The 12,047-nt window shown below is 48.6% G+C and overlaps 2 protein-coding genes across 3 annotated transcripts; one reads left to right on the forward strand and one right to left on the reverse strand.

Annotated features, from left to right (window-relative positions):
* Positions 1-3,522: 3,522 nt before the first annotated feature.
* Positions 3,523-10,268, reverse strand: arl13b (ADP-ribosylation factor-like 13b). 2 transcript variants are annotated; one of them, XM_037476773.2, is made up of 10 exons: positions 9,541-10,268; positions 8,176-8,246; positions 7,669-7,918; positions 7,202-7,307; positions 6,764-6,966; positions 6,313-6,427; positions 6,025-6,151; positions 5,550-5,678; positions 5,304-5,372; positions 3,523-4,731 (listed from the first exon to the last, which is right to left on the reverse strand). In XM_037476773.2, exons 1-10 carry the CDS (start codon positions 9,597-9,599, stop codon positions 4,661-4,663), a joined length of 1,200 nt encoding a protein of 399 aa, XP_037332670.2. In that variant the 5' UTR covers positions 9,600-10,268; the 3' UTR covers positions 3,523-4,660. The 2 variants fall into 2 exon arrangements, with proteins under 2 accessions (XP_037332670.2, XP_037332679.2); XM_037476782.2 differs by having other exon boundaries at positions 3,523-4,620; positions 9,541-10,267.
* Positions 9,526-11,997, forward strand: LOC119221060 (gamma-glutamylaminecyclotransferase C-like). The gene is made up of 4 exons (XM_062561594.1): positions 9,526-9,615; positions 10,325-10,468; positions 11,131-11,646; positions 11,877-11,997. The coding sequence occupies exons 2-3, from the start codon at positions 10,428-10,430 to the stop codon at positions 11,639-11,641; spliced, it is 552 nt and encodes a 183-aa protein (XP_062417578.1). The 5' UTR covers positions 9,526-9,615; positions 10,325-10,427; the 3' UTR covers positions 11,642-11,646; positions 11,877-11,997.
* Positions 11,998-12,047: the final 50 nt, after the last annotated feature.

Consider the following 12,047-nt stretch of genomic DNA (forward strand, 5'->3'; position numbering starts at 1 on the left):
CCCTTTCTTTTCTCTCTCCATCTCCCTTTCGAACACCTCATTATCCCTTATCTGCTTTTCTTATTCCCTTTCCCATCTCCCTCTTCTTACCCGCCTCCCTGCATGCCGCGTGCTAACCTCCACGTCTTCATCTCCCCGACCTCTAATCAGGCCGCGCTCTGCGCCGCTATCATGTGTGCTGTCACCAAGATGTTGATTCACTTACAGCCGAGCGCATGTGGCACGTTAGCCAATGGTTTTTAGATGACCACTCGCATGCAGTGAGGCTATTTGGACGAGAGACGTGATCTGATGTGGCACTGAAATGTGTCCGCCTTTAGCGCGGAGGAGGGATTGTTTTTGGTTAAGGACACCGGGTGGCGAGGGCTTGGGCTCGAGTGCTCTGCAGGGGAGTTTCTTCATGGACATTAACTGTATTCATCTTTACCAATTGGTGCAAATTGCTTTTCGGAATCTCGTGAGCCAGCACTCGACATCTTTTGAGTGGATACAAAGGGGGATACACCAGCACTGCAGCTGTTTTATCCTTTTAACGGGGATGTTGTGCCTCAGGGCTGCAGCTAACGAGGACCTTGATTATGAATTAATTGTTCTGTAAATAAAGATCCCAATATATTTGTTTGCGCAAACAACATGAACTCAACAGCATCAAAAGTGACTCCCAAGTCACTAAACCTGCATTGCAACACTACGCTAAAGTGACGATACTATGTCCTGTACTTAGTACTTATGTGATCCCGTGTCCTCTTAAATCTTTAAAGAATGTGAATACCCCACTTTGGGCTGTGAGAAATGTTTTCCACAGTTGTGATCATTTAGCAGCTTCGGTGTTGGCTCAGAGCAGATCTGCTCATTGCTGCTACTTTGTCCCCTTCGGCTCTGCTTGGTCACATGATGAGACATCATACAGCGTCCAAGGATGAAGCCTTGGAGTTCTTCAGTTAAAGCCACTCTCCAGCTCCTGGCTGGACACAGTCCATTTACAGCCTCCTGAGCTACATTGTGTTCCTCTATTCATTTACTAACGGGCTTTGGTTAGGCACTGGAAACATCCAGGCCCGATGAATGGAGAAGAATCGAAGTAGCCCCCCCTCGAATATCCCCGGACAGCCGCGAGTTGTTCCACAGCGTGCGGGGATTGCTGGAGCCGCAGTGCCCTCTGCAGGCTGGAGGACGAGGCGAGACGGAGCGCGAGGTGCACGCTCCCTGTGGGCGGTGCACACTGCTGCGTAGCCCCCCCCCCGCAGCACACGAGCGCACACCCAATTACCTTTGCTCGCTCGTTTTAAAAGACAGATGCACACGCCACGAGCCGGGACGCGGCTTCAGTCATTCATCATTAGCTTTCTTTAGCCCTCGGCGTTGGATTACAGGTTGAGTTGTGTTGACACAGTTTTTTCTTTTAAATCGTTACACTGATAATAGAGATTGGATTATTATGGATAACACAGGACACACTGGCCTGGATACCCATTCCCCAGGACTCTGATGCAAGATGAAAGGCACATTAGTTGCATAGCGACGGCTTATCATCACAGTGCGTCCTAACACCACTCTCTCCTTCACATATGGATTATTTGTCTTTTTTATTGGCCAGGGGAAGAGGGTAGGAGCCTCCAGCAGGGACCGGCCGCCTGCAGCAAGCTCTGCTGCTGCATTCAAGGGCATGCAGCAAGATGGCGACGTGACTGCGTTCGGATTTGACATAACGTCCACAAGCCGAGACGTTCGCAGCCGTTTTTTCTAGTGCACGTGCATTCAACTCCACTCTCTTAGTGTAGTCTAAAGTTACTCCTTCTAGCGCTTGGATGATCTATTATTTAGTTACTGATGCCTCATTGCAGAGGCAACATTTTCACAGTTTTCAGGTGGCAGCAAAGGAAGCTCTATCAGCAACCAGCACAACCACCCGAAAATGTGTCCTCTCCCCCCCGTGGCCGAGCGATTTGACCCAATAACGATTCAAGCTGCCCCGCTCACGAAAGCTTTTATGTCTGTGGTTTCAAACGCTCAATGGGGTCGTAGGTCGTGGCTGCGTGGGAACATGCTCTGGCCCGCAGGAGGCGCGTGCGTTCTATATATTCTGCAGCCTGTGCAGAGTGAGAATGCGCCTCGACGTGTCCTTGCGGCCCACCTCGATGTCAAATTGAAACGTTTCCAACACTGCAACAAAGGAGTTTGATGGCAGAACCTTTTGATGCCATCAAACGCTGCACCTACACATTTGCACAACAATACACGGACACATCCATTGTAGAAGAGGCAGATACCAATTTCAACACTGTCACAATCCTCAATAGACTCAAATGCCAATGCAGCTTCATTTTATAATCCTCCAGCTTTGGCTGCTCGAGGCAATTCTGTAGTTGTAACAACCGCACGGGCCACACAATGGACGCTCTCCATCGACACACACCGCTCTCCACCGACTCTGCGGAGTTTGCTGGAAGGGCATTCTGGGTAGTAACTAAAACAGACGCAGACATGCAGGTCTGAGGGGCTACGGGGGGGGGGGGGGGGGGGGAGTAAATTACAACACTTCATCACAACATCGCTCCTGGAATGGATTGGACGTAACGGATGGATGTCAAGGAGTGAGCACGCATAATGAGTGGGGAAGCGGGGGGTGGAGGGGGGGGGGGGGGGGGGGGGGATTGATGTCTGAGAGCATCTGCTTAAGGGCACCGGTGCATCTGCCTGCGCCCGGCCTGCAGAGCACGTGGACATCGCTCACTCGGATGTGCATCCAGCGCCAACAGATGTTACGCAGAGTCCAAATGGGGGACACGGTTTTCGTCTCCCCCACCCCACCCCCCTCGTCTCGCTGCTCCTCTTTAGAGTCCTGATGAAGGGCCGCTGCGGGCGCTTCTCTGGATGTAAAGCATCTGTGATTGAATCATTCACCGTCCTTTCACAGATGTTTCACTTTTGCATGTGGTGTCATGTGTCATTTTGGAGCAGGCGTCGCACTCCCCCACCCTCCTCCCCTCCCCCTCCCCTCCTCCCCCCTCTCCGCTCGTTTTAGGATGAAGCTTCGGTTGTTTTATGAGACACAGCGATCCCTGGTTGAGGAATGTTTTGCCTGAGGGCCATTTCATTTAAACCGGTAACGTATGACTGCAGGAACCAAAGTTTCATTACTCGCCCAAACATAACGTGATGTTTCAAACAGACAAGTTCCTTGAATACTTGATTATTTATTAGCGGTGTAATAAATGGAAATTTAATCCAGTCCACTTAATTATAATGAAGTTACCGAGTGCACGACCAGCGAAGACAAATATCGGGACGCTACTTCAATGTAAAACACTGCCTCAATATCTTTATCTCACTCTATCAGCTTTTCATCAGTGACACCAGAACTACAGCCTCAGCCTCAGCCCTCTTTCCAGAAGGACCAGCTGTGTGTACAGGAGCAAAACACAACCAACACTCCATTTCCCATCGAGCGCCAGCTGATGTTGAAGCTCAAATTAATACACGTCAGTCAAGAATTATACTTGTAAACATTTTTAATTGTGCAGTTATAAAATGGAGAGTAAAAAAAAAAAAACATTTTTCCAACATCTAGCGCGTTACCAGGAGAGTGAGTGCTATTCCATAGTTCTGAATAACAATAGTGTTTTAAAGTGATATTTCAAGAATTACTTTTTGCTACGCAAACTCTCATGAGTTGTGACCCAATAACGTGCTGTTCCAGGTGGCCGTGTTGTGATGACTCTCGTCCCAAAAACTCCTCCAACACGCACAAACTAAACTGGGGCGATGTTGTTTTCTCCACATTTGTGTTTGAGCTTTTTTAATATGAAATGTTCTGCCTCACCCACCCCCCCCCCCCAAAGTAAAAAACGGGGGCGCTGGCTCTCACCTGAGAGGCGGAGCGTCTGAGGTTGGTTCCTGCCACGAGGGAAATATCACCTTAAAAACATACACGCTGTAAACAGCAGAATGCGTATAAAATCTGTAGCCCTGTAGAGAAAGACATTTCCACCTTTACATAAAAAGCTTCTTTATGATGCTGATTTAACCAATATTTTCATGGATGTATTTTAGTGAAAGGTCAAGACATTGTAATTAAAGATGAACAGATAAAAAGCGATGATGTAATGTAACACATATCCATGTACAGTACAGCAAAACACTCCCGCAAATTCCAAAGGGGAAATGTTTGACTTTGAGAAGATCATATTTAAAGCACTCCACTGTGAAAAGCCACTTATGACCTGCAAGTTATCTCATACACCTTAGTGTAAACTACAAAACCCATGGTGCAAAAATAAATGAGGAAAACACATTTTTAATGGCGGCTTGTATACAAATCCATTATTATATATATATATATATATATGTCTAAGGTTGTAGCGGACACATTGACAATCCTTGTCAATTAAAACCGTTTCAGTCGGACCAATGGAGTCCAGAGTCTAACACTGACATCCAAAATAAAAAAAAAAAACAACGCTCCTTTTTCCCCGAGTGGAGGCAGAAGCTGATTTCAAACGATGTCCGGGCAGGATTCTGAGCGGGACTTCCTTTCCCACGGAGCCGACCCGCCTGCCCCCCCGCCGGGAGGCCGACCCGCCTCCCCGCGCGCGCGCTCTGTTGTCTACACGCTGCTCGCTTGAGACACAAAGCAAAAGAGGAGAGCCATGATTGGAGGTTAAAAAATGACGTCGGCAGCGTCGCCGTTAGGCCGCCTGTTCGCAAGAGGCGGGAGGGGCTTGAAAAAATCTGTGGAGAGAATGGGGGGAAAAAAATAATAATAATAATAATTGGCTACATTAGTCGTCTACATCCACCGAGGCCTGGAAATCAAAAGTCACAGAGAGCTCTATGTAGATGGATGCGAGCCGAAAGCATCGGCCGAGGGGATGAAGACACAGAGAAGCCGTGGAGCCGAGAGAGACGTCTGCCACCGTGAAGGAGCCCCCCCCCCACACACACACACCCCACACACACACTCACTCACTCAAACATGCGCCCGGCGCTGTGCAGGAGCAGGGGAAGGCGGTGATGCGTGGGAAGCTAATTAACAGTCAACACACAGCTTGAAAAGGCAGACAGAGTTCAGCGTTTCCTCTGCAACGCCACGTTTAGCGCAAAGCCGTGGAAAACACGACTAATGTGCTGCTCCTCAAAACAGAGAGGGTATTCGTACGAGACAATACTGTACTAGAGGGGGGGGGGGGGCGGGGCATGAGGATTCAGTGAGTGAGTTCGTCCACACAAAGACCAGGTTAGTGACAGAGAGACAAACGGGGAGTAATGGCATGAAAACGGTGGACTTCACGGGGCATCTTTACCAGAACGTCTGGAGTCCGCGAGTGCTTCTAGTTTCGGCAGCCTAGAAACTTTGGGAGTGCCCCATCCCACTGGAGAAACAGAACAAACGAAGCGCAGGTCAGGTCAGAGCGAGGGATTACCCACGATGCCACAGTGCAACACCAGACATGGAAATTCGTCTGGAAGCGACCAGCAAGCCGACACTGAAGCAGCAACACGGCGATTCCCTCAAAAGCTAGAGAGGGTGTTGTGAAGGGCAGACTGACCGGGGGGAGGTGGGGGGGTGGGGCTCTCCGCCGGCCCGTCCTCCGTCCTCAGCGGGTCCACCCGGTGCTTCCGCTTCAGGTGCAGCTTGCGCGGCGGCGTCTTCTTCTTGTCTTGCTCGCCTGTTTTGGCTTAAAGACATCGACAAAAAATAAAAAGGCACGAAGAATCCAAATGTTCAAATCCGCGCTTTGTCGTGGGTTTCTGGTTCTTCTTCCTGCGTTTTGCATGTTTTCCACACATTCCGCCACACATCCGGCCCTCGGGGCCCAGCGAAGGAACGGAGGGGACACATCAGGCAGCGGCTCGTTATCTCTTTGTGTCATCTGCAAACAACGCGCTGCGAGGAGCCACTTTTCAAGAGCCCTCGTTGGACAGAAGTCACAGCGCGTTCTCCAGTTGATCCGGGCCGGTGTGATCACAGAATGCACGAGGACACTTGGATGTGATAGCTTCGGAGGGGGATTCCACGCTCACCTGATCTGACGCTTTCCGACTCGTCACCGTCCTCTTCCTCCTCTTCCTCCCGATCAGGGCCCGTCTTCGGGCTGCTGGCCCGGGCCTCCTGCAGCTCCGCTTGCCTCCTTCGCTCCTTCTCATCCTTCTGAAAGGAAGAATGAAGCAGTCTTTCGTGACCTTATTTGACGTAAACTGTTTTTTTGCTGAAAGTCTGCAACGCCACGTCCTGTGATCTCTACACACAGATGTCACACACACACACACACACACACACACACACACACACACACACACACACACACACACCTCAGAGATCACGCTGCTGATTGGTTGGAAGGGGCTGGGTACGTTTTCATCGTCGGGCTCCTCTTGGACCATCTGCCTGCCCTCCCGCTCCGCCTCTTCCCGCTCCTCTCGTTCTCTGTGGACAGAACGAGGAGGCTTCAGAATAATTATGCGCCCGTCCCTTTGATCCGAGGTCACATGTGATTACAGCTGCGTCTGCCATCCAGTCGCCTTTTTTCAAACACCTTATGTATTTTTTATTGTTGCCTCAGTGCCAGAGAGCATGATTAAATCATTTTTATGTATTGTACAGATGGGGAGATTGCACACATTTCCATTTGGAGATTTCCCTCAAGTGAGTCTCTTGTTTTTCTTTTACCATCTTCTCTCCTTTATCTTTCCCAATGTACATATCTTCCCTTATCCGACTAGCTTTCCTTTATTCCACTAAAAGATTCGGAAACTTTGGCACCTCTCCTCTCGTATCTGCTGCACTCGTTTCTTCCTCTCCTTCCGGTCCTGGTCCTCCTGGGCGTGCTGCTCGGCCGTGTCCTTCTGCACGCGCTCAGTAATGGCCTCGTAGTCTTTGGCGATGTTGTTGAGGAGCCACTTCAGGCCCTTCTTGATGGACTTGTCGACCTTCTTGCCGTAGCCTAGCACGGCAGAGCACGGCTCCTGGGGGACGGGGAGGGGGGGGGGGGGGGGGGATACATATATTGAGAGATGAGGCCTCCTCACCATCCCTCAGAGAAATGTAATGCATGTGGTTGACCAGGCTCCTACTGCGGGAGAATGAACAAACCCGGCTGTGTGTGTGTGTGTGTGTGTGTGTGTGCGTGCGTAGCACAGTTAAACAGAAGCCCTAGACGTCATTCAGCTGCCGTTCCACAACAGGTGCACACCCACTTACGATCTGACAGAGACACTTGTTCTCGTTAACGAGCTTCTCCAACGACAGGTTCTCAATGATGTCTGCTTCCGCCAGCGCTCCCTCTTGGTCTTGTTTGTTGGCAAGCCTGGAGGCAGGGACGGGATGAAGAGGAATTAGTGGTTGATGATGTGAAGAAAAAGATAAATTATTAGAAACTTTGTAATTCCTCGCCTGTGACGAGACTAGAGTAATACAACCAACTCAAGATTTGGAAAGAAGGATAAAGAAGCTGCAGGGCAGTCATAATACTCAATATTTGCGTTGTTGTTAAACACCGATAACACAGTTTGGTAGTCGACGGCGGTTGCATTTCATCAGGAAATATTATGGAAATATGGCTCTGCCCTCCGACGGTTGATTACATTACTGTCTGCACAGCTGGGGAAACTCGGCTTGCCTTTGTTTCCTGATTAATTGATTAAGCAGACGCGTGCAGGGACACTCACACGAGCACAGGCTTCCCTGCGATGCGCGGGTGCTGCAGGACCTCAGCCATGGTCTCACGTGTCTCCTGGATCCTCTGGACGTCGCTGGAGTCCACCACAAAGACCACGCCGTGCGACTCGGAGTAGTAGTTCTTCCAGATGCCCCGGATTCTCTTCCCGCCGCCCAGGTCAAAGATTGTCACCTCGAACTTGCCCTGCTTCAGGTCCACTTTGGAAAACCCCACAGTAGGAGCCACGTCCTGTGGATTATCTGTAAAGGAGGCAATCGCAAATCCGAATCCGAATGCCCGGAGGAAAACTTTTTCTGATACACTTTTGCGTCAAAGTTTCTGAAAAAATGTGTTAGAATTGATCAAATATGAAAGCAGCGAGGCATAACCGCCAGCCAGTTTGAGGTAAAATAAATGAAATGATGATGAATATCAAAAAGAAGAATAAGTGAGGCGTAACAAGATGTGGAACATGGTTGACTTGACTTGACTAAGACAAATTAACATGAATAACTACCTCCTTGGATTCCTCGAACCGTGGCCGTCTTCCCTGCGTTATCCAGCCCGACCATAACCAGAGTCACCTTCCTGTTGAGGAAGAACATTTATTGGACACAGACATCACTCAGGGCCAGAAGTCCAGGTCAGCAGTGGGGCAGAAGAAGCATCTGATGTCCTGCCTCTAAATGTGCAGCATCTGAAGCCACATTAGCTGGAACAAGATCTCAGGGTGCATCGGAGGGCCCACATAAGTCAGTTAATGAGGGGACGAAGAACGCAATCAGAGATCTGCACAGTAGACTGAGTGAATCAGCAACAGCCAGGCAGTCAGCAAACACAATTAAAGCAACACAGAGATACAGTTGATTTGCTAAGGGCCACATTAGTACTGCTGATGAGGATTATCGTATTATTTGGCAGATTGTGGGCAAACTAACATTTTTTTCTGTGTGTTCACCAAGGATCATATGACTTCCACATATTCCATTGCAAACACAGGCACAGCCATCCCAGCAGGTGTGCACACATGCATCCACTTTGTGTACACACACGGAACAAGAGCCCCGAGGAGCCAAAGCCAAACTGTAAAAACGGTCTTCGCCTCCGAGCTAAATACTTAACTTTGACACTTGCGTCGAAAAGACATCGGCCGCACTATCCATCAAACCGTCCTCTCGAGTCAGGGGCCTTCATCGGGGCAGCCGCGGGTTGCAAACCTCCAGCAGGGCGAGCGAGCGACTGAGTGGCCTGTGAGCGCTCACCTCTGCTAAACCTCTGCTGTGCCCTCGCTGCTGCAAACCCCCCCTCGCAGCAACAGGCCCAAAGGAAGAGACCCGCTGAACAGACCCGGCGCGAAGGATTAGCTCGCAAGAGGATTTCTGACTAAGTCCAAAGGATCATGTGTCTCAAATGCACCACGTGGGTTAAGCACTTACAATTACTTTTCTGTGGCTGCTTGGCACGCTGAATGTTGTGCATGCTTTGTCGTGTGGTTGTGAAGTGAAGTTTGCAGGAATGAGGCAAGTTCATTAGGAGGTACAGAGCAGAACAGCCGGACTCCATCACTTGATGAATATGTTAAATCACTTGGTGATACGATCTTTTTTCGAGATGGGATCATTTGCCCTTTATTTCTTCATTCACTAATCCACTGAACCTTGATTTGTCTTACCTGACACTGGTTGCAACTCTTTTAACATACAGTCCAAAAAAAGTTGATCTGATCTCTGATCCGAAACATCAAATCAGTCGTGTGGTTGTGACTAAAAACCCAACGGTGTCAATTAATGACAAGCAATTCTCGCAAGCTACTGAAAACAATCCCATCCTGATGAGGACAGGAGGGTGAGGGATGTCAGCATCGTGGTGAAACCAAACTTACCTTGCGGGCTCTCGCCAGCGTTTCAGCCAGTTGCAGCAGTTCGCCATCAGGCTAAACATCGCCGTCCGAGTCCAGGTGACTGTGATCAAGTGGTCATCTCTCCAGACGCGTCAAAACCACGAGCCGAGCGGATCGATTCTTGAATCAGTTAACACAGCGGAGCTAGAACTCATAACGGCATCAACGTCAGCACCTTTTTGTAAATGATCGGCGGAACCAACGCTAAAAAACTAACGGGCAGTTATCGGGTGTTAGTTCAGATGACATCCATTTCCAGATATTTAAAATCCGTGTCCCGTCCGTTACCAATGGTTAGCTAAAGCCAATGTAGCTAGCGATAACGGTATCTTATTAACGGTAACTCGCTTGAGTTCAGTCTCTACACACGATTGAGCCCGTCATCATAAGAATGGAAGAAAAATACGAATACAATAAAACCACGTCTAGCTACAATAAGTAACGTGTTTTACTCGCGAAATGCAAGCTAACGGTAATTAGCGTTAGCTGAGCTTGAAACTGTCTTCTTTGTTTACGCCGTATTTTCCGCTGCTAGGCTGCGGACGTGCTTACGTCATCTCCCGTTAACAAATCAGCGTTTACGCACGCTGTGATTTATTTTTGTTTTAAGGAATATAGTAAAAAATATAGAGAACACCCCATAATATGATACAATATAAATTACGTTTAGTATAGAAACAACATAACTTACACCACCATCATTCAATAAGTGTTTATGGGTAAATATAACTTCATGTCATTCTGTATTTTTTCCTCGTCACTTTAGCGCCATCTACTGTTGTACAAGCGTATACAAGTTTGCACGCATGCGCAGTACAAACTTGCTAACTTAGCGCAGCTGGTGGAGCTCCTGCGGCGGAGTATTTTGAATGTTATCCAACCCAAGAGCCATCCTCTTCATCCTAATCTGGTGAGATACTCCTTTAGTGTAAATGATTCACTATGAAGGCTTCATCTACATTTTGCATTTTCCATTAGTCGACACGCGCGTTTTTAGCGTTTGTGGTCATACGTAACAAGTGACCATTAGTTAGGGTTAACTTGCTACTTTATACTTCACTACACGTATTGGACAGCTGGGGCTACTTTGAAGATTCACATGACAAAATTTTAATAAAAACATGAAACATTCATGTACCAATTATTAAGATACCCGGAAGTAGCTCTCCACCTTTGCCAGCTGCAGGATTAAGCGGTTATTAAATTATATGGATCAACGATCACAATCACGTGACATTACATTGTTCTGAATGTGGCCGTTCTGCACACCGAGTACTTTGTTTTGTTGTATTTTGTTACGAGTTACCTTTTTGATGCAAGTGCTTTTAATACAGTAGAATTTCGAATGCAGCACCTTACCCACACCGTGGTATTGTTCTAGAGTTTACTGTGTCTCATTTCCTACCCACTGTGTTGTTGTGTTGACCTTTCTCCACAGTGTGTTGAAGAGATTATCTCTGGCAGTGAATTAATTATTGAGCCGGTGTACTTTGTAACACAAAAGTCTGAAGAGCTTCAATATAATCAGGCCTTAAGGTCACGGTGGCAGGATGACCGTGCTGTATTTTCCAGGTGCCTACCCTCCAGCATGCTCATGACCCGCGTCTTCGTCTACGGCACCCTGAAGAAGGGGCAGCCCAACTACCACCGTTTGTTCGAGAGCGCCAACGGGAAGGCGCAGTTCCTGGCCTCGGCCCGCACCAGCCAGAAATACCCGCTGGTGATCGCCAGCGAGCACAACGTCCCCTTCCTCCTCAACATCCCGGGTCAGGGCCACCGAGTCCACGGCGAGATCTACGAGGTGGACGACAAGATGCTTCAATTCCTGGACGACTTTGAAAGTGTTCCCACCATGTACCAGCGTACTCTGGTCACACTGGAGGTGAAGGAGTGGGTGGGGGCGACGGAGGGGGAGGACGGGCCGGCAGCGGGCAGCGTCACCGAGGCCTTCCTGTACAGCACGAGCACGTACCAGCCAGGCTGGCTCTCGCTGCCGCACCACGAGAGCTACGACTCCAATGGAGACCACCAGCTGCAGTACGTGACCAGACAAGAGCGAGGCGGAGGCCGCTCGCCGGAATAAGAGGACATCGAGAGAAGACATGTCGCACAAGGTCTTTGACCTCCTCTAAATCAGCACACGATATTAAGTGAAATTAAACACTTTGTTTTAGAACTGAATTATTAAGAATCAAAGTAGTTGTTTGATGCATTGTAGAAAGGCAGAAAGGCTTTTGACTATTACCAATATGCAGTGTTGCAAAGTACTTGTTAATTGTTTTAAGTCAAACATTTTAAGGTTTAGTTTGTTTCACCCTCCAATTTTCTCATTTGTTGTTGTTCATGTTTGCAGCACTAAGCGCACTAAAAGGCACTTTGATATTAAAAGTAATCACACACACTGTCTACATTAATTTTGTGCTATTCCCTGGTTCCCTTGATGATGGGCATCAGTGAAGAAATGCAGCAGCTTTACCTTCACTGCTTTT

The sequence above is a fragment of the Pungitius pungitius genome, chromosome 3 (genome assembly GCF_949316345.1).
Source record: "Pungitius pungitius chromosome 3, fPunPun2.1, whole genome shotgun sequence".
Lineage (NCBI taxonomy): Eukaryota > Metazoa > Chordata > Actinopteri > Perciformes > Gasterosteidae > Pungitius > Pungitius pungitius.

Coding starts and splice junctions, on each gene's coding strand:
- arl13b (XM_037476773.2), bottom strand. CDS start 9,599: ATGTTTAGCCTGATGGCGAACTGCTGCAACTGGCTGAAACGCTGGCGA. Junction 6,428..6,763: donor CAGCAGATACGAGAGGAGAG/GTGCCAAAGTTT, acceptor TTCTGTCCACAG/AGAACGAGAGGAGCGGGAAG. Junction 5,373..5,549: donor CACCCCCCCACCTCCCCCCG/GTCAGTCTGCCC, acceptor CTGTTTCTCCAG/TGGGATGGGGCACTCCCAAA.
- LOC119221060 (XM_062561594.1), top strand. CDS start 10,428: ATGTTATCCAACCCAAGAGCCATCCTCTTCATCCTAATCTG. Junction 10,469..11,130: donor ATCCTCTTCATCCTAATCTG/GTGAGATACTCC, acceptor TGTATTTTCCAG/GTGCCTACCCTCCAGCATGC.